At 39.3% G+C, this 22,015-nt stretch overlaps 3 protein-coding genes across 3 annotated transcripts; 1 reads left to right on the forward strand and 2 right to left on the reverse strand.

Annotated features, from left to right (window-relative positions):
* Positions 1-717: 717 nt before the first annotated feature.
* Positions 718-8,458, reverse strand: ppp1cab (protein phosphatase 1, catalytic subunit, alpha isozyme b). Its single transcript, XM_026947876.3, has 7 exons — positions 8,047-8,458; positions 7,309-7,440; positions 5,850-6,080; positions 4,262-4,366; positions 3,352-3,575; positions 2,830-2,964; positions 718-1,611 (listed from the first exon to the last, which is right to left on the reverse strand). The coding sequence occupies exons 1-7, from the start codon at positions 8,099-8,101 to the stop codon at positions 1,495-1,497; spliced, it is 999 nt and encodes a 332-aa protein (XP_026803677.1). The 5' UTR covers positions 8,102-8,458; the 3' UTR covers positions 718-1,494.
* A 1,880-nt stretch (positions 8,459-10,338) lies between these two features.
* On the forward strand, positions 10,339-16,319 carry pelo (pelota mRNA surveillance and ribosome rescue factor). The gene is made up of 13 exons (XM_026947840.3): positions 10,339-10,543; positions 11,292-11,384; positions 11,515-11,665; positions 11,991-12,081; positions 12,338-12,501; positions 13,790-13,850; positions 13,938-14,099; positions 14,378-14,424; positions 14,527-14,600; positions 14,742-14,813; positions 14,954-15,028; positions 15,622-15,653; positions 15,731-16,319. Exons 1-13 carry the CDS (start codon positions 10,503-10,505, stop codon positions 15,823-15,825), a joined length of 1,158 nt encoding a protein of 385 aa, XP_026803641.1. The 5' UTR covers positions 10,339-10,502; the 3' UTR covers positions 15,826-16,319.
* A 690-nt stretch (positions 16,320-17,009) lies between these two features.
* On the reverse strand, positions 17,010-21,463 carry paqr4b (progestin and adipoQ receptor family member IVb). Its single transcript, XM_026947912.3, has 3 exons — positions 20,977-21,463; positions 19,127-19,345; positions 17,010-18,016 (listed from the first exon to the last, which is right to left on the reverse strand). The coding sequence occupies exons 1-3, from the start codon at positions 21,146-21,148 to the stop codon at positions 17,583-17,585; spliced, it is 825 nt and encodes a 274-aa protein (XP_026803713.2). The 5' UTR covers positions 21,149-21,463; the 3' UTR covers positions 17,010-17,582.
* Positions 21,464-22,015: the final 552 nt, after the last annotated feature.

Genomic DNA, 22,015 nt, shown 5'->3' on the forward strand with positions numbered 1-22,015 from the left:
TTCACAGCAAACATCAGAATGTAGGAAAAATATGATTTCTGTGATGTTGACCATGGAATGGTTGTTGATGCCAGACAGACTGGTTTGCGTATTTAAGAAACTGCTAATCTCCTGAGTAACTCAAATAATCACTCTTTACAGCCGGGGTGAACAGAAAAGCATTTCAGAAGGCGCAACACTGCGAGCTCCACTTCTGTCAGCCAAGATCAGGACTCTAAGGCCACAGTGGGCACACGTTCACTAAAACTGGGCACTTGGAGATTAGAAAAACATTGCCTTGTCTGATTAATCTTGATGGAAATTTGACTTGCGGCATCCTATAACATCACATTTAAAGCCACTGAGCTTTTCAGTACAACCCATTCTACTCCCAGGGTTTGTCTATGAAGATTGCATGGCTACATGCTTGATTTTATGCACCTATTAGCAGGGTGTGGCTGAATTTGTTTGTTTTTTATTGTTAGCATTAACATATCACAAGGAGAGGATTATGGATAATTTGCAGTCAATTTGATGTGATTATTTAACCATTCATTTCAATTAATGATATTGTAAGCTGTAATAAAAGGTTAGGAAATTTGCAATGTATTTTATAAATTTTTTTATATAAAGAAGTATCATTAATCATCAACATATACAGTATTGCATAACCAATTAACTGCACACCACTTTGTCATTTTACACTTCCTGAGGAACAAAAACAACCATATTCGTGCATTTTTTCTTGCAAGAGATTCTCACTTTATTGTCCAAGTTCATGAATAACTACAAAACAAGGAAGAGATTTTCTTATTCAAGTAATGCGCTGTACAAATCTAATGTGTGATGTTGAACAAACAAAAAAAGACCTTTACTGAAAGAGACAGTAAAGCTGATCGCTCACATCAGTAAAGGAAGTAAACGTGAAGAGAAGAGAGAGAATGCCAGAGATATTTTGTACAAATGGGTCAATGTTGGCCCTGCCTGTCTACATGAGTTCTAAGATGAAGAATAAAATAAAAAAACCACACGCATATCTTGTCCTAAACTCCAGCACTCCATCTGCTGATGAAACAGGAAAACACGCATTTCACATTTAAGAGTGGCAGTGATAAAACACACGCGCGCGCCCACACAATTATAGCGATTGCTTCAGAAGATAAAGGTGTGTCGGACCCTGAGACTCAAGAGGGAAAAAATTGCTTAGGTCCAATAAAAAAAAATCCCTAAAAGGGACTTGTGTTTATTTCTATACATCTATGATGAAGAAAAGTGATAGAAGGTAAAGATAAAGGGATCTTAAACTCCTACCCCCCAATCCCCGCAAACACACACACATACTCTAAAACATTATATGCTCATAATTGGTCAAATAAAAAAAAAATTTAAAAAAAAAACACATTCATAGCGAGAAAAGAGAGAAATGTGAAAGACGAGGAATAAAAGGAGAGGTAGACTGAAGGAAAAAGGAGAGGAAGAGACGGTGTGTGAGTGTGTGTTGTGTAATGGTTTGTGTTATTTCTTGGCTTTGCCTCCCTTGGCAGCGTTTCTTGGTGGTGTAACGGGTCGGCCAGATCCGAAAGCTCCAGCACCGCTGTACGCCAACAGCTTCTTGTCAGCAGGTTTCAAGATCTGAGAGAAGGAAGGAAAAAAGACAGAAAATGTTACGTTATTGGGTTTTAAAGGAGTAGTTTAGTGAGAAGATTTAACAAGTCCTGTTATTAGAGATTTAACTGACTGGTCAAGACATGACAAATCTCACAGGCAATACAAGCAACCCTTTATACACATGCGCAAAAGCAGAGTAACAAATTGAGGACAATAGCGATACATTGAATAATGATTTAAATGCGATGTAAAGAGAAAACTCCACATCTCTTCGCCAAAATGACTTGCTGACTTTTCAATCAAAGGCACAAAAACGACATTTAATATTAGAAACTTTCTTAGATGATGACACTTGGCCGAATCACCTGCTAAGTAGGAATTTATATATTCATTCCTGTCCGTATTAATGCACTTAAACTGACTCATTTAACAATCTCTTAGCAAAGCTGTGTGTAAATGTTTGCGTGAGGCAAACCGAACTAAAACTTTCCGCCAGATTACAAAACCTGTCCTGCCACAGTTCATTTGCATTTAGTGGCACCCACAAAACTCCATAGAAGTTCAAGTGCACAGACAGATGGGAGAATGAAACGAACAATGAGAGTAATAAAATATTTAATAATATACAATAAAAGCAATAAAAAGCGTGCGCTCAGTCTTCCGTCAGCTGGGGCATTGGTTTATGGTTTATGGCTTACGGCTCTGCGCAGGCAGACTATGCTCTTATCCTCCGTTTATATGGTGCCACTTCTTCGGTTGGTCATAATTAAATGATTTGTTTTATTTGTCTAAATTTATGGGCTTGTGTATTGTTTATATTCTTTAATTAATGCCAGTAATATAATAAGACTGGCGAACAAATGGCTAAATCTCTTTAACCATTACCCTTCATCCAGAAACAGGAAGCAGAACACAGAGCCAAAGCACCAGAGACGTTCCTCTATAGCCACTGGGTGTCAGTGCAGAGCGCCATAATCACATCGGTCACTGTTTCATAACATCATGACGCAACGACTCTCACAAGTCGACCTTTAAGGTCAAAGTGTAAAACAGTTCTGGCAAATGCACTTGTAACAGACAAATACTAATCAACCATCAAGTCAAAACACTCCAGTGTAGCAAAAATAACCGGTGACTACTGTGCACTTCTGAACAACAACATTTGCTCAGAAGTGGGAAATGAAGTGGGAAGAAGAGCGTGAAAATTCCTGCCTCGCTGAGATTCTAATGAACTTTAATGACCTGGAAGGAGCACATGAGCGTCTCGTCCACGCTCATCATGGCGCCGGCGTTGTCGAACTCGCCGCAGTAGTTCGGGGCGGAGAAGAGTGTCACCAGCTGCCGCTTCGCAAAGAACTCGTATCCATCCTCCACCACCTGAAAACACACGTGCGCGCACACACACACACACGCACGGGTTTATCATTTGAAGCACACAAACATCAGTAGCTTCACACTAACTAATGTAAAAATATATTTTAATTTGGAAATTCTGAAAATAAAATTGTTACAAATGAAATCTCTCATTAGACGTTTTCTCTATTGATAATGCGCTTTGAAAATGAAAATAATATCTATCTATCTATATATATATATTAAGTGTGTGTGTTTAATGTTTATGTTTAATTATAAAAAAATTACAAAAGAATGTTTAGTTTTCAAAATACAGAAAAAAAATTACTGAACAATTTTTATATTTTTTTGTCTTAAGACACAAAATGCAAATCTGGTTCCGAGACGCGAGGTGTCGTTTGTGAGTCAGACCTGGTGCGCTCTGCAGATGAGGTCCATGTCGTGTTTGTGCAGGAACTTGGCGACAACATCAGAGCCGAAGGTGAAGGAGACGCCGCGGTCGTTTTCCCCCCAGCCCGTCACGTCTTTATCAGGGTCGGCCCACAGCAGGTCACACAGCAGCCCCTGATCCGGCACATCCGTGGGTCTCATCACCCGCCGGATCTGCTCCATCGACTGCAAGTCCGGAGACAAGCCTGAAACAAACACACAGTTACGAAAAACCCCTAGAGGAGTCTGAAGAAGGATGAGGAAATGGCGTTGCTCTAACACTTATGATTTCATCATAGAAACGTGGGTATAATCTGTATATGTCCTGTGGAACGAGTCTCGCTTTGAAAGGACAGAAAACTGTTTGAAACAGAATTTCACAAAGGAATAGTGATGTAGAATTTAGAAAATATCATTTTAACATCATTTATATTTTATTTCAATTATTTCAAACTAACTACTGGAGTCAAATCTCCTTATATATAAAGTAAATCCCTCTTTATACACTGAATTAAAGAGAGTTCGGTTTCCTCACTCAGCATCTGAGCTGTGATCCGATTGGTCACACTGACTGAACACTTTCTAACATCCTGCACCTTTCTGAAAATGTAAATTTTTTTTTTTTAACTTTGGAAGCTCTGCTGTGACCAAAAAAAAAAAAAAGAAACAGACAGCCAGCCTTGCTTTTAAAAAGCAGCCACGTTCCACCTGCCTCGAAGCCAGTTCCACGAGGATTACATGTAAAGCATGCTGTGAGGGCGAGGAAAAAGTACGCAAATAGTCTTACAACACAACCGTTTAGTCAGAGACATCTGTCGCTTCTCTAAGGCAGCAGCGTGAGACTGAACAAGACTTCTGTCGTCTTGTTAGTGGACTTTGGGTTATACGTTACCTCCGTGGCAGCAGAAAATCTTCTCGTCGACAATGGCTGCCACGGGTAAGCAGTTAAAGCAGTCTGTAAACGTCTTCCACAGTTTAATGTTGTAGCGTCTTTTACCTGCAATCAGAAACAAACAGCGTGAAAAATACGGATGAGAAACATTTCACTGCAACTCTAAAGAATCACGTAAAATTGTTTCACTGGATGATTGAAAAGTTACAGCAACTACATGAAGTCATCAGCTTTTAAACCCACTAAACTTGTAATGCCTTAACGTTCAGGTCACGCAAAAATCCAACTCAAGGCTTGTTCACCTGAGAGGAAATTACCGGAGTTTCATTAATGTTTCCATTGTTATATTTAGGTGACAAGATGATGTAATCAGGTCTCGATGATGTAATCGGGTCTCGATGATGTAATCGGGTTTTGATGATGTAATCGGGTCTCGGTGATGACTAACACTAATCTTTCATCACTCATTTTGGGAAGAAAACAAATGAAATACTTTCACATTACTACACTTCTCCACAAAATAGTCTAATATTGTGCTAAACAACTTCATTTTATTTACATATCTACAGTAGAAACAAATAAAAGTAACGGCAACTTATTAAAAATATCCTGAATTATGAATCTAGTGATTGTTGTATGGCAGCAGGAAGGTTAAATAAATTCCTCACAAAGTGATCGCACATTAGAAAGAAAACCAAGACGTAGGTCGTATTGTTAAAGTGTTCATCAACGAGGGAAAAAAAAAAACAAAACAGCAAAACAAAAATAATCTATTCCTGTATGTCTGTAATATTTCCTCTGCTCAGGCTGAGGGTTCAGGCTTTGCTAAAGCTCAGAACTTGGAATTTTCAGAAACGTGAAAGGAAAGGGTCTCCTGAATCCCGAGTTCAGTGTCACTTCAACATGGCTGCTCACACTGCCAACGTGAATACAGTTACACTTCTTTAGCTTTAAATCAGATTATACACATTAGTTCATTAAATTATAAACGTTAGTTTGTTTAAGTGTACACTTTCATGCTTGGAGAGAGAGAACCCAAAGACAAGCTTTCATTCAGACGTCCATGTTTTTCTCCTCACTTTTGCGCTCAATCAAGAATTTGTTGCAAATGACGTAAAAAAAAAATTCAAACCCCGACTTCTCAATCCTGAGTCAAACACAGCATATGACGGGATCTGACTGGACTTCTGACTGGTGAGGATGGGAGCAGGAAACCAGCATGATCAACGAGAAACGGGTTACTATGACGACCATACTGTAAACACACTTAAAATTATATGTTATAATTAATTTTTTGATATCGCCCAGCAACAACAGGTAGTTAACTTGGATGGAATAATCAGCACAAGTTATTAAGCTAACTAACTACAGTATATAGATAATCTGTATATATTTTACATTCTAGCTAACTGAGCAGCCATATTGGTCAAGTGATTATCTGCTGTTCAAAAAGCCTTCCTGAGAGCGACAGTGATGAAGATGAGCTCATCGTCATCATCATCACCACCACCACCTCGGGCACTTCGTACACTGACGTGCGATGAGTAGGATAAAATGTAGTAAACGTGACAGGAGCAGACACACTCACACTCGTCGTAGAAGCCGTATATCCTGTTGATGGAGGCGCACTCGTGGTTCCCTCGCAGCAGGAAAAAGTTCTCTGGGTATTTGATCTTGTAGGCCAACAACAAGCAGATGGTCTCCAAAGACTGCTTCCCTCGGTCCACGTAGTCTCCCAAAAACAGGTAGTTACTCTCCGGAGGGTATCCGCCGTACTCAAACAGCCGGAGCAGGTCGTAGTACTGACCGTGAACATCACCTAAAGAAGAGAAAGTAAAACAGAGGGACAGAGAAACTTCACTATAGAACAAGCACCAAAGTGAAAATGTACTAGACCGCGATCAAAGCTGTGAATTTTATACATCAGGAAATTGAAACCCGAAGATGCCGAGGCCATCCGTGGCCCGGAGTCCAAAGTCCAAGGGTCGAACCATGTTACACTGCACTAAACTCATTTCAACATGGTCCTCTAATATTTCTGTTCAAAAACAAGTTCACTCCTGACTCAATCATATTCAGGTGTAAGTCCGGGAAGCGATGATGTATTGCCGTGACTTCGCACTGCGAATTCTGAAAAGATTATTTTGTTCATGGTGTGTGTTACGTGCCAACAAGGCACATATTAGTTTTTTTCCCCTCTTTGTTTTCTCTCCCTGATTCGCTCATAGGTGGCGCCTGGGTCAGTGATTGGACCGCTGATGCGTGATACTCCACCACTCGGCGCTGTGATTTCCCCAAAGGAGGCGGAGCTCAGAGTATAAAGGCACCACCGAGGAAGACAAACGGGAAGCAGGTTTTGGGAGTCGCTGTTCACGTTTGCAACTTTGCTTTGTGACTAGTGAAAAATATTGAGTGTTATTTGTTAGTCCGTTTTGTCTTCCCCTCCAGCGCACTGTATGGACGGGTAGTTCTGGGCGCGCCTTTGCATATCACGATAGGAATACTGTTCTGTCCAGAGACACTAGGTTAGAGGCGTGTGCCTCCCGCTGTACCTTTGTTCCAGTTAGCTTTGGCTAGGCAGGTTAGGAGTTAGTTTCTTTTTTGTTCTTTTATTTGGCACCGTCTGTGAGTCCACCTGTGTCGCCTGGCTGGGCATCGTGTATATGTTTCTGGCCATTGTTGGTGTTGGTTATGGTTTTTTGTAAAATCCTCACACATCTTTACTTGTACATAGTTTTCTTTTCCCTTACTATATATGTACCGAACCCCTGGATACAGACTGTAGTATCTACCTGTGACAGTGCACAGTAAAATAAGTTAACGGGTTTTGTCTGTGTCTCTCCTTTCCCATCCTCATGTTAGTGCCTCAATATCCCTAGACATAAAAAGGGGCACGTAACAGTGTGGCATGCAGGTGGACATATAATGATGTAATAATCACAATCAGGAGGTCATTTGATGGGACACTGTCACACTGTTCATGTATAACATCACTTCAGGCCTGGTGTAAATGCAAAGAATTTTGAGGGATTAGAAGAAGAGGTTACCGCAAATTTTCAGAGGTGCTTCCAGCTCGAGGAGGATGGGCTGGCTGAGGAAAATCTCCCTGGATTTGAGACACAGCCCACGGATCTCATTCTCTGTCAGCTGCACGTTTTTACCGGGTCTGGAGCCTTTCACTAGGCACAAAAAATGAATAAAAAATAAATAAATAAAAAAAACAATTTATAATCATGATTTAAAACATTGTTCAGAAGTGGAGCATCATAATGATAAATAAGCATAACACAGACCGTATATATATCTACACACACACACACACACACACACACAGAGAGAAGTTTAGGTATATTTATGTATATTTATATATTTAGTTACATGTTACATGCCTCTACTGACTAGGCTAAGCTTAGCTAGCTGTTTCAATTAAATAAATAAAAAACTTAAGTTAGTAAACTAGTAAAACCGAGATATTTGTAATAACTCATATTTCTGTCTTCTTTATTAAACGGCAGGTGAATGAAAGACACTTGTAGGGTTTATGCGCTTCGCGCCCGCCATTCTACACAACCACCCGGCCACGACCGCATCCCAAACTCCCTTCACTATTAAACATAGTGCACTAGGTAGGGCGCAGGTTCAAGGCCAGCCGAGTGCACTGGTGTAGTGGGCGGGAGTCTATTTGAGACTCTACGCGTAACAACTCTAAGCCTATATATAGCTAAGGAAGGACGGAGGATGGGAAAAAAGCGAAGGTTAACGTATCTATCATAAGAGCGACTTACCTTCCAGAAGACGCTGGATGATAGAATCGATGTTTAATTTGTCCGATTCGGTCATTTTTCGTGTTTTTTTCCTTTTGTTTTTCCTCTATCTGAACGATTACCTCAGGATTTAGCCAGCAAGCTAACCTGCCCGCAACAGGAGGAAGCTCGCGCACACCCGGCCTCGCGCTGGCTCGCTCTCACGATACACGATTTAAAAAACGATAAAAATCTTTTTTAAAAAAAAAAACAGAGCTGAACAGAACTAGATAAGCTTACAGGAAATAACCCTGGTCGATTGACTCACAGCATTAATGTTCAATTAATATAAAGTCCCGTCGTTTTCACTAGTTAATCCGTATAAAAAAAACAGCGCCGTCTACACGACCAGCGCGTCAAAGCCGTTTCCGGTCTCACCTACCGCTTTAGGGCGCTCTGTGGTTATATCACTTCCGGTTGCGTCACTTCACAACTGTTGCTCCGTAAATAAACAAATAAATAATGAAACAGCATTTATATAAGTAACTGGTACTGTTACCACCCCGAAATTGATTATTTTTTAGTAACATTTTAAATTAATTTGATTTAACACTTTTTAAATTAATGAGAGAATTTATATAATTCATCATCGTAAGAAGTGTAGCAGTCAAAAGTTTAGTTCATTATTTTAATATTGTACACCATCCATCTTACAAAATAAAAAAAACCTGGAAAAAACTGAGGAATAAAACACTTGGGGCTGTTGGTATAGGAAAATAATCAACGGCACGGTGGCTGATGAAGCAGATTTCCTCTTACAGGCCGCAGTGTGGTGTCTTCCTCAGCAGCTTAATGTGTTAATGAGCGACCTTTAGTTTTGTGGAATGTCTCACTTACGTTACAGCAGTCTCTCTCTCTTTTCTCTCTCTCTCTCTCTCTCTCTCTCTCTTTTCACTCAAATTCAAATGAGCTTTATTGGCATGACAAATTGTACATTGTATTGCCAAAGCGTCTGTATGAGTAAGGAAGAAAACCTGAACAGAGACCAAATGATAAGATCAACAAGTGCAGAAAGAAAGAAAGAATAAATGGATAAATAAGACAAAAAACAAAAGGTATGGTCTATGGGCTATGAGTGGTGTGTGTGTGTGTGTGTGTGTGTGTGTGAGTTCATGAGCGCATCACTGTTTGGTGGACTCTTCCCTCTTTTTATGGCAGGCACCGATGTACCATGCTGCTAGTGAAATGCAGTCTCTTTTTTTCTCCAAGCAAATACTGAAGTTGTGTGTCATTCATTCTCTCTCTCTCTCTCTCTCTCTCTCTCTCTCTTTTCATTCTCTCTATTCAGTCTCTCTCTTCACTCTCTCTTTTTTCATTGTTTCTCTTCACTCTCTCTCTCTCTCTCTCTCTCTCTCTCTCTCTCTCGAAGTTAAAAAGAAAAAATGCAGCTTGTCATATTAGAGAAAGCACAAAAAGACTAAACTCTGTCCTGAAGATGTCAGAAAATGTAGTTACAGCTTTACCTCTGACTGTTACAAAGCACTGACACTGGAGACTCCTTCCATCAGTGTTACATAAACATCTGTTTACTCAAAATGTCACTGTATCAACAATCACACACTTTTGCATGCATTTATTATTAATCTTAGGTTATGTACAAGTCTCTGGAAATGATGACATATTACAGGATGTGTATTAATAGAAACCTGTTGGTTGTAGCTCCACTACTGTCAGAGCTGCTGTAACAGAAAATTAATCAACACCTTCTGACCAATCAGAATCTGGGATTCAGCAGCGCTGTGGTATAAAACCAAATAAGTAACTTTTACATTTATATAGTGTACTGTGATAGTTCTGTTTCAACACAGAGACTGTAATATAGCAACAGAAACTTTAAAATGCTCTTTTTCTTTATCCTTTGTGTCTCAGATGTGGTCTGACATGTCTTAATGTCTGAAAAAAAAAACTTTAATTAATTCATTAATAATAATAATAATAATAATAATAATAATAATAATAATAATAGCAGCTTTGTACACATTTAAATCTTTAGGATATAGGGAAAAAACATAACAGTTATCAGGCTAACAGGGCATAGCTATTAATCAATACTTTTGGGGCCATTATTTATTTATTTGTTTGTTTGTTTGTTTGTTTGTATTTAGTCCCCATGTATTTTAAGAATTTTTGTTTGTTTTGTTCATGCTAATGCAGACACAAAGCTATGTTATAATGTAAGAATGCATGTACACTGTAAATAAAATCATTTAAAATGGGTTTTGACCGAAATAAACAGGCGATTTTACTTCCGGCTTCTGGCTCCGTGTCGCGTCCAGATGACGCAACGCCTCCGCGACAGCTCGAGCAGTTGGTGATTCATTCTGGAGCGATGCCGGGATGTGTCAAGCAAAACGATCGAAAAACATGAACCCAATGGATTAACACGCTTAAAAATTATTAACATTATTATTATAAACTAACAGAAATATCGAGCGAGTATGAAGCTGATTCATAAAGACATCGAGAAGGATAATACCGGGTAAGTGCACTTGACAAGTGAAAATGTGGACGCGTGTGCAGTTCGTGTCCCAAATACACATATAGTGCACTACATACAGTGTGAAACTTACATAGTCATTGCTCAGTTATTGGGCATATAGAATATACGCACTACGTAGTGTGTGGAAGTCATGTAGTGCACTTGTTTACCCGGCTAATCCAAACACAGCTGTTCCCAGACCGCTTCCTTATTGGACACTTAGTGCACTAGGTACTGTTTAGGGAGCTATTTGTGTTCGAGCCCAATCCAGACATAATTCACTTTATGCCACTTATTGGAACAATGACTCCTTTACATGACATAGTGCACTAGTTAGCATATAGAAATGGAAAGCATAGTGCGCTTGAGTAGGGAATAGTGAGATATTTAGGACCGAGCCTGGTTAATCCAAACACACTGTTGTTCCAAATTGTGTCCTTTGTGGATATATAGTGCACTATGTAGAGCGATGATGATGGTCTTTGATTACCCCATGTAGTGTACATGTATAGGAAGTAGGGAGCTATTTGGGACTGAGCCCAGGTAATCAGAACATAAACAATCCCTGCTATTGGACATATAAGTGCAGGATGTAAATGACTGCATTTAGTACCCTATGTAGTGCACTTATATAGTAAATAGACAGCTGTTGGAGACTGATCCTGGATAAATCCAAAAGCTTTTAACAATGTTATCATGGTTTATTCTTTAATTAGGTCTTGTGTGTTGGTGTAATTGTGTTTGTCAGTCAGGTGACGCTGATCCCCGAGGAGGCGGAGGACATGTGGCACACTTATAATCTCGTGCAAGTGGGTGACAGCCTGAGAGCCTCCACCATCAGGTAGCACAGCCCCATGCGCGCACACACACACACACACACACACACACACACAGTGGCCTCACTTCACTGTTACATGCTTTAATAAGGGCATAGTTCCATTTATTTAAAATCCTGCTCGTGTCCCAAACAGGAAGGTGCAGACGGAGTCGTCCACAGGCAGCGTGGGAAGCTCGCGAGTGCGCACCATGCTCACCATCTGCGTCGAGACCATCGACTTCGACTCACAGGCATGCCAGCTGAGAGTCAAAGGCACCAACATCGAGGAGAACCAGTATGTCAAGGTCTGGCTTAGGTTTCATTATTAATGGCACCCTTACAAAAGTCTGAAAACATAATCCAAACCATATGAGACAGCTATGTCACTTTAACGCACTGGTGTGTTTACATAAAGATTCATTTATAGCTACTGTTTATAGAAAAGTAATCAACACCTTCTGACCAATCAGAATCCAGAATTCAACAGCGCTGTGGTGTAAAAAGTAAATATCAGTGCTGTGTGTGTGTAGCACACTTTGTTTTCATTCAAACTGCTGTAAGAAGGTAGAAATCACTTCCTCTTTCATGTGTGTGTGTTTGATGTGATGTCCCATGTCTCTCATTGGTCAGATGGGCGCCTACCACACCATCGAGCTGGAGCTCAACAGGAAGTTCACTCTGGCCAAGAAAGTGTGGGACAGCGTGGTGCTCGATCGCATCGGTACATTACAGCTTCATCAGTATTTCTGTAAAATACAGTTATTAGTAATGTATCAGTGAATTAACTTTTGCTGTAAACACACGCATTTAACATGGTAAAGTTGCTGCTTTGTGATCCGTTAATCCCATTTACAATTAATAATTTGATAAAGAAACAAACTGGTCATAATCTATTAACTGTAAATTATTATTATTATTATTATTATTATTATCAATGAGCAGGTATTAGGCTCTGATTCTGACCTCTGACCCCACAGAGCAGGCGTGTGACCCGGCGCAGAAGGCAGATGTGGCAGCTGTGGTGATGCAGGAGGGTCTGGCCAACCTGGTGCTGGTGACTCCGGCCATGACGCTGCTGCGAGCCAAAGTGGAGGTCACCATCCCACGCAAGAGGAGGGGCAGCTGCGCTCAGCATGAAAAGGTCAAGCCAGGGCACGAAATGCAGCAAAGATTTAAAAAAAAAAACAAAAAAAAAACACCAAACCAGGAGTCCAAAAATGGAATCTAGATCCAGGAAAAAATATAGTGCATGGGTAAAATGGAGAGAATAAAAAATAGACTCTTTTGATAAGCTCCATCTTTTTATTAGGGGGCCAAGCACCTAATTGGAATTGGAACCTATTGGAATTGTATGTTTTCTTATTTATTATTATTATACTTTCACAATAAGAGTCTACGAACAGTTTGTCCGTGATGTGCAAATGAATTTGATGGGGAAGTCTCTAATCAGTGTGAAGTATACAGATCAAACTTGGGGAAAGGAACTCAACCTAAAGGACTCCAAGAAGTTTTATTTAAATTTCCAAGAAATTTTATCTTAATATTCATAAATTAGTAAAAACTGCTCCTAACATTTGAACCATTCAACAGCAAATCATGATTTTTCTTTCTCTTGAACCCCTAGAGGCTGCTAAGTGTTGTTGTTGTTGTTGTTGGAAAGAATTTGTAATTTGCCAAACTGGAAGTCAGCCATTTTGAAATGTGTCAAAAACCAGTTTTTCACTCCTCCTCCTTCAAAATGTGAATCATACTGAGACTAATCCAAACAAAACCTGTTTCTCGTATTTCTGATTTGCGGGATGTTTCATCTATAAGCTGCAAACAAATCTGCAATGGATAAGCCAAACAGGAACTGAGGCTGTATCTCAGCAATGCTTTTACGTATTGACAGCAAACCAAACTCACATGTGTTTAGCAACGTTACCCAAAGGTAACAAACATGCTTCGAGTTCTTGGGAGGGCTACTCCTCAAGCGCTTGATGTTTCGCCATTAAATTTAGTATATATGTCCTTAGGAACAAGCCCTGATGGTCCCAAAGGCTTGCTTCTAGGCTTGCTCCATCACCAAAAAGTGCTTGGCCCCTTAATCGCTGCTAACTGCTATATTTTAAAAATAATTTTTTCTTTTAAAGCCAAAAAAAAAAAGTCATGTCAGGGGTGAAAGGTCAACAGGGGGTCCAAAAGTCTTAGATTCAGAGAAATGAAGATTTAAACAATAAACAAACAAACAAATAAATAAATAATGGAGACTAGTCCAGACTAATCACAGACATACACAAACATTAACACATTAACATACACAAACAATATAGAAACACTAACGTATTAGAGCTAGCATATTAATATAACCCTGTGATTTGCAGCTTTTTCCTTATAGAAAATTATGACCAATCAGAATCCAGAATTCAACACTTCTTTTTCCCTTTCAGGCGCTGGAGCGATTCTATGAAGCCGTCATGCAGGGAATTCTGAGACACTTCAACTTTGACGGTGAGGCTCCAGTTTTTAGAAGTTATTATCAAACCTGCGTCTCTATTCATCATCATCTCTCTCTCTCTCTCTCTCTCTCTCTCTCAGTGGTGAAGTGTATACTGGTGGCGAGTCCAGGTTTCGTTAAGGATCAGTTCATCTCGTACCTCTTTAAAGAAGCAGTGAGGCAGGAGTGCAAGGTTCTGCTGGAGAACAGGTCCAAATTCATGCTAGTGCACGCATCATCCGGACACAAGTACTCTCTCAAAGGTTTGCATTAGCACTTATTTAGCACACCAAGTATGGTTGTGGTTAAAAAAAAAAAAAAAAAAAAAAAACACCATTAAATCTGTGTGTTAATTTGATCATTTGTTCATTTCATTTACAGAAGAATTGCGTGAGGATTTCTGGTCTTAAACATTATTATCTCTAGCTATGGTTACTTGTTAGCTACATTCAAGAAGTTAAACTGAGACTAGCGTATCTTGACTGTATTTTTAAAGATGTAAATGCTATTTCATTTTAAACGTTTGATTTTGTTTCCCCAGAGGTTCTTTCTGATCCGGCCGTCACGAGCCGTCTGTCTGATACAAAGGTCACTCAACATCTGGGTTATGTACAATTCAGAGCATATCTTCATTTTATAATTTAATTCTAAAATCTGTGTGTGTGTGTGTGTGTGTGTGTGTGTGTGTAGGCTGCAGGTGAGGTAAAAGCCTTGGAGGATTTTTACAAGATGCTGCAACATGAACCCGATCGAGCTTTCTACGGGTCAGCCGCCATTTTACTCTCATTCTCTCTAACGTGTGTGTGTGTGTGTGTGTGTGTGTGTAATCAGTTAATCTTCTTGTGTAAGAAAAAAGTATTCTATCCTTATTATTATAGAAATGAATTGGATTTTTCTATACACAGACTGGCACACGTGGAAAAAGCGAGCGAAGCGTTAGCCGTCGACATCCTGTTGATCAGCGACAAACTGTTCAGGTGACACACACGTTAGCATTTCTGTTATATTAGCATGGCTACTGTTAGCTTGGAAAATGTCCGTACATGGTTTAACTGAAGCATTCTGTTTTGCTGCCATGATGTCATCACTGTTTTCATTTATGTGGTCTTTGTGTTAGACATCAAGAAGTAGCTACTCGGAGCCGATACGTCCGGCTTGTGGATAACGTGAGGGACAACGGAGGAACAGTCAGGTAAAAAAAAAAAAAATACATTTTGCGGTCAGATGTGTAGGCAACTTTTTTCTAACATATCAATATCAATAGACTACATTATACGATTGTTGCTATGGCTACGTCTTTTCATCTCACTCTGTTCTTGTCGCTTTTGATGAACCCACTCCTTCAGTGCAGCACTGTAATTCAATTAATTATGGTAATATCATAATTACACGTTTTCATCAACCGACATGATAGCGAATGTGGAAACCAGGAAACCCATTATTTGTTGCCATGGTTACACAGTATGCGGAGAGTTGATTTCGTGATTGCGTTTCTGACCCGGTCTACATTACGAAAGCTATGGTGATATGTAAACATGTTTATATTTTTTCTAAAGTATGTTGAGTAGTATTTTTTTTGTATTGTATTCATCCCTTTTTATTTTTTTTCCTCAGTTTATGTTACAGGTTCACTTTTAATGGATAAAAAAATGTATCTCTCCAACCAACAAACTGAAATATAGTAGTTGGGTCTGAATACTTTGTGTATGTTTGTGTATATCTAATTTTTGTAAATTGTCTACTGCTAACTTATTTATATTTTTTATTTTCTCGTCTTTTCTGAAGGATATTTTCAAGCTTGCACGTCTCCGGAGAACGTAAGTTTATCACTTTTCCACACCTTCCATTGGCTAAAAACTCCAATAACCTCATGTTCTCTCCCTGTCTTTTACAGAACTAAATCAGCTCAGCGGCGTGGCAGCCATCTTGCGCTTCCCCATCGCTGATCTCTCTGACGCCGAGGAAAACAGCAGCTCTGATGAAGACTGATGGAGAGAAACTCACAGGGCATCCAACATGAAATTTAACACCATAAACGCCTCACTAATGTGTTTAAACATAGATATTTCATCCTTATAACAGCTAGAAGAAACGTGCCTTTAATGCCCAATGTGGTCAAATGATCCCAAGTGCTGGACTGATACATCGGTATATTGGTCTCGCAGTTTTGATTTATTCATAGACTTTCTTTTGTGTCACAATAACACAAGTCATTGGAATTATTGAAACAAACAAGGAATAAATTTAGCATTTTCCCCTTCAGTCAGTCACCAGGTGATTTAAACAAAAAAAAACTCTGCTTTGCTTAACTGTTTAATAACCTCGTTATTAAGAGAGAAGTCAATTACCTGGATTTTTTGGGTGCCAAAGGAAAGAAATGGAAAGAACAAATTGAGCAAATGTAGCTTTTGTTTTAATTTCTATTGTAAATAATATGAATATGTTACTTTCAATAAAACAGCTGCAGCATTTGAAAAACGTAAGGAAGTCTTGGATTTATTGTGCATGAACGTTAACAATATGCAGTAAGTATCTTCTCAGAAAGCCTGTCAAGTCTCATTTTAGCCAGCTAGCTAGCAGCACAAGTGAAGATCATGAACTTTATAGAATATGATCTCAAAATTCTCTCAGAATCCTGTCAAGTTAGCCTGTGTTAGCTAATTGAATAGCAATTAGCAGTGAGGAGTGATGACATGAATCTTTATTTAAAAAAAAAAAAGATTTCATAAAGTTTGTTGGCTATTTTCTTTCAGCTAGCTAGCATGAGAAGTGAAGATGAAGACAATACAGTACGGCCTCAATGTTCACTTAGATTACTATAAGGTTAACTAATGTTAGCTAGCAATTAGCATGAATATTTGATTCATGTGAATATATGATCATAAAATATGAATTTCTGAATATTAAACATCTCAGAAATCCTGTCATGTTAGCTCATTTTAGCTGGCTAAAAATTAGCAGTCAGGGATATTTACATTTGTGAATATTTAGAATCTCACAAACCTGTCGAATTTACTCAGTTTAGCCAGCTAGCTATCAGCAGAATTGAAGATAATGAAGATTATAGAATATGACCTCAAAATTCCTCAGAATCCTGTCAAATTAGCATGATAGCTAACTGACTAGCAGTTAGCAATAGAGAATAAAGACATTTATGAATACTAAAAATCTCAGAAAGCGTGTCAGATTAGCCATCTGGTTAGCCAACTAGCTAACCTTAGAAGTGAAGATAACCATTATAAAATATAAGACAATTCACTCAGAATCCTGCCAGATTAGCTTGTGTTAGCCAGCTGGCTATTTTCTGTGAGTTATATAGTATATTAGGCAACGCCAAGACAGAAGAAATAAAATCTTGAGTCAAAACAATTACTGGTAATGGAGATTTATACATATTTATATATGGTTTTGGGACAACTTTTTTTTTTTTTTAATGGATTATGGGATATGTAGGACAGTATAGGACTCAAAAAATCAGACAAATTAAGGGCTCTCATAAGGCAGCATTTTATGCAATCTTTAGATTCAGACATGAGTGAATTCCTTCTCACCTCTGTTTACAGCCTAGGCAGTTTTTTTAAATATCCCAGACACACCCATCAACTTCTTTTGGTTCACTTTTATAGGGCAACTTCACTCTCTGAGCCACTGCATGTGATTCATGACATATTGAAGACAATGATAGGTTGCATATACTGTATGTGTCATATTGTTCCAGCCCTAGCGGGTACCCACTTCCATTTTGTTCAACTCACAGGGCACTGGTAGTCCTTCAGCCATGCCAAATCCTCCATGGTGCCCCAGTGCAGGAACATTATGGCCAGAACGACAGCTACATGCATGATCTGGTGACTGTTGAACCAGTAGTCAAAGGTGCCAGGGCTGAAGCGCTCAGGTACACGCCACACATTGACCAGGCCACCCATCAATGCCAGCACATCCATGATGACATAGAGATGGAGCGACTCGGGGTTTCCCGTGCCGAGCTTGAACCAGCGCAGGAAGAAGAGGAAAGCCCGGAACAAGGCTTGGAGGGCGAATGATTGTAGACGTCGAGCACCGCTCCGAGCAGTTAGAGCATCACGGACACCACGGCATGAGAAAAGCACGTAGCCAAACATGGCAGCACGGCGAGCCAAGGGCTGGCACAGGAGAGTGATGTGCACGATTGGCAAAGCACCTACAGATAAATAAATAAATGGAGAAAAATGAGTGGACTATGAGGTGATTTTTTTTTAAAAGGCACTAGCTGTTTGCTCTCAGAACACTGAGTATGTGAAAGGATTTATTATGAGAGTGTTTTGCACAAATGCAAGAGCACTTCTGTGCGAATGTGTAACTGCGAGGGTTTATGCAAATTTTTTTGCACGAATGTGAAGGCATTGTCTGAAAATGTGAGACCGTTTTGTGTGAAGGTGAATGTTTTCTGCAAACATGAGAGCAGTTTGTGCGAATGCTAGAGTATTTAATGTGAAAGTGAGTGTTTTGTGCGGCTGCAAGAGAGTTTTGTGAAAATGCAGGGGGCACTTTGTGTGAATGTGAGATCATTTTGTGCAAATAGTAGAGTGTTTTGTCTCAGTGTGTGAATGTAAGAACATTTTGTGCGAATGTGTTTTGTATGAGTGAGAGTGCTTTGTGGAAACGAGAGCATATTATGTCATTTTTGAGTGTTCTGTTGGGCAAATGTCTATGCATCTATCTTTGTGTAATTGTGATGTTTATGTGCAAATTTTTGTACATATGAGGGCATTTTGCATAAATGCAAGAGCAATTGGTGTGAATGCGCAAGCTTTTTTGTTTCTGACTCAGACCATTTTGTGTGGTGGAGCTTTTTATGAGTGTGAGAGCCAAAGTTTGTGTGTGTCCAAAGCACCAAAGCACTAGGGTACATCATATAGGTGCTAACCTACTGCAGTGCATTGTGGGATTTTCTGAATGTACTGGATATTCTCTATAGCCATGTATCACCGTAATCCATGTGGTACACCTCCAAGCTGATACTTTGTTGGACCTATTGGGCATATGTGTAAAAACATTTAGCACATGGTGTAAATTGTGTACTATATAAGGAATAGTTTGGTTTCTGACCTCTTGAGTTGACAAAATTGTGGACTGCTTTCTATTTTTTCTGATAAAAACCTTGAAATGAATCACTTATCCATGTCCTAAACATCTCTCCTTCATATCGGATGCTGTTAGACAGATAAAACACACCTGGTAAAGAGCTCGGCTAATCATCAAACCCTTCCTGTTTCATTGATTGCTTTTAAGGTGATAAAAATGTCCTCACCCAGAGTGTTGACGAGACAGACGCCGAACATGTCGAAGTAGAGCAGGGCGTCATAGACTCGAGCTCCGCCTTCATGATTCATGAAGATGTGATAGAGGACGGAGCCGACAGTGGGAGAGAGGCAGGCTAGGTAGTGCACGAGGCAAAGCCACTGCTCGTCCACTTCGGACCAGGGAATGCTGAGAGGCAGTAGCAGCAGAAAGCACACGAATGGGACACCTGTACGAAAGACCAGAATATACAACGAAAGTGGAAGAGAATGTTACGGTGTTTATCTTAAAGAACACATAGCAATGTCTGGGTTTGTGTCCTTCCATAGTGCACTAGCTAATTTTAGTGCACTCAGTGAGATCGAATGCACTATTAATACCCAGATGATATGCTAGAACACCCAAGAAAGGAGGTGTGGAACCCTGAACATACATTCAGGTACTAGATAGTGAAGTGCACAGTACAGTGACCACATCGTGGACGTGTAGGTAATCCTGCTCCTATGTGGAAGCTTAATGTTCTTAATCACCGTAATGTGCTTAAAGAGGGCTGTTTGTTGAAGGTCAGCCAAGTGAACTATCCTCCAGATTTCTCACCTCAACTTGGGTGCTATGACCTAGTACTTAAAAGTAATCTAAAAGATCAGTTCAGAGTTTTGCACTTGACAATAGAAATGTGTTAAGTAAATGTAATAACAGTCGCAAGTGTTTTCTAAAAGTTCTAATCTAATACTATTACTATTTTACTAATAGTTACAGTTTTCAGACTGGAAGAGGCGTGAGTAGCCATGTTTAGGTTTGATATACAGGAATGTCTAATATATTTGGGAAGTCTTGGGTTACTAGGAGAGAAGTATGCTAGTGTACTATTATATGCTTTTTTTAGGTTTTTATACGCAAGTTTTAATCCAGTATTCCAATATCATTTTGAACATTTGAAATTGTATTTGGAGAAGAGCTGTGTGGATGGCAAGCAAAATAAATTAGCTAGCTAGCACATAGCCATTGATTTGTTTATAAGCACAATGTAAAGGTGCAGCGACCGTGAAAACAATACAGAATTATCAGAAACGTCAGCATTTACCTCAGATATGTTGGTACATTACTGAGAAAATGTCTAGATTACACTGTAATTTCACTTAGCGCTGACCGCTAACCAAACCTGAGCACAGTGGGTCACAATGGAAAAAAAATTTAAAATTAAATGTAGGAAGTCAGGTGGAAACTTTGGTAATTTTTACAGGTCAAATAAATCAAAATAGACCACGTTGCTAGCTGGCAAGTAATATTAGCCATTATGATAATTCAATAATTAGCATTTCAGTGTTTTATGCTGTGCGTGCTGACTGTATGCTGAACTCAGCCCTGTGATTACATGCTGATTAGAATCCCCACACACAGATTTACTGCTAATCCAAACTAATGCCACTAACACATACCAGTGTGTTAGAAAATATTCTTACGAGAAAGAATGAGCCTGAATAAGCCATAAGGACGTGATCTGTGTGAATTTGGCAGTGAATTTTACCTTTTTTTTTTTTTTTACTATTTATTTACCTGTAAAAGCATTTATACTGTAAAACTGAAAATTGCATATAATGCTAAATGCATGGAAACATTCTAATAATCAAATGTAATTAATATAAGCATATACATGTATAGGATGTCTGAAGTGTTTAATTAAACCATAAATGCATAATATGCATATGCCCGAATGCACAAAAAGTTTGAGTTAAGTATAAAACTGCATAAAGATTTGTATGTAAAACCAAACAAAGTGGTGAAAATAGCTTCCAATTTCCATAGAATTGTCAAAAGAAAGATCAGTGTGGTGGTGTCAATGAAATTCTGTATCTTTACCATGTGTGTAGATGTTTCCAGATTCGTTGTGCAGGTAAAAGAGACTTCGTAAGCATCCTGTGCACGTGGACGCAGGGCGATATCCGGTCAAAACGTACCTGTTGAATTGAAGGTGCGGCGGAGAGTTCTTGAAGTCCAGAAGTTTTGGCACACTGAAAAACACCATTGTCATTCTGGGGTGACTCTCAAAACCCTCACCATGTACACCAACCAGTAGTCATACAGCGAATTAACCATTTATTACTGATCTATATGCTTGAATCTACAGCAGAAACTACAGTTCCATATAACCATGGCTTTGGATGAACACCACTCCACTTGTGCACTCTCAGTCCCCATCTGTCCTCAAGGCTCCAGATTTGAGTCTCCCTTATGACTGATCTATCATTCAGGACTTGCAGTGGGACGTCCCGGAGAAGTTCAATCCCGTCCTCCACCTGTATTTATGTGGATAAGGCTTAGAGTGCTTCTCACACTGACCTCTACATACTAGGCTCCTTATTCTGTATCCAACAGTCAGTCCAGGCTCTTATTTATTCTGCATAATGATCTTTATGCATCTTTTACTCACCTACACTTATTAAATGATCACAAATCATGCTCCAGCATTTAATTATATTTATACCAAAGCATTGTTGAATTCTGAATTCTAATTGGTCAGTAGGTGTTGCTTAATTTTCTATAATGGCGGTTCCACATACAGTCCCCTCAGAAAGTATTGGAAAGGCAAGGCCAATTCTTTTGTTTTTGCTATACACTGAAGACATTTGGGTTTGAGATCAAAAGATGAATATGGGATAGATCAGAATTTCAGCTTTTCAGACCACCAAATTTTTAGGTGAGCAAATCTATTGGAACAGATAGTCTTAAAGTAAATAACACTTAATGTTTGGTTGCGTATCCCTTGCTTGCAATAACTGCATCAAGCCAGCAAATGACTGACATCACCAAACTGTTTTATTCTTCTTTTGTGAAGCTTTTCCAGGCTTGTACCTCCGCTTCTTTCAGTTGTTGTCTGTTTTGGGGGGTTTCTACCTTC

This window comes from Pangasianodon hypophthalmus, chromosome 12 (assembly GCF_027358585.1).
Source record: "Pangasianodon hypophthalmus isolate fPanHyp1 chromosome 12, fPanHyp1.pri, whole genome shotgun sequence".
Taxonomy (NCBI): domain Eukaryota; kingdom Metazoa; phylum Chordata; class Actinopteri; order Siluriformes; family Pangasiidae; genus Pangasianodon; species Pangasianodon hypophthalmus.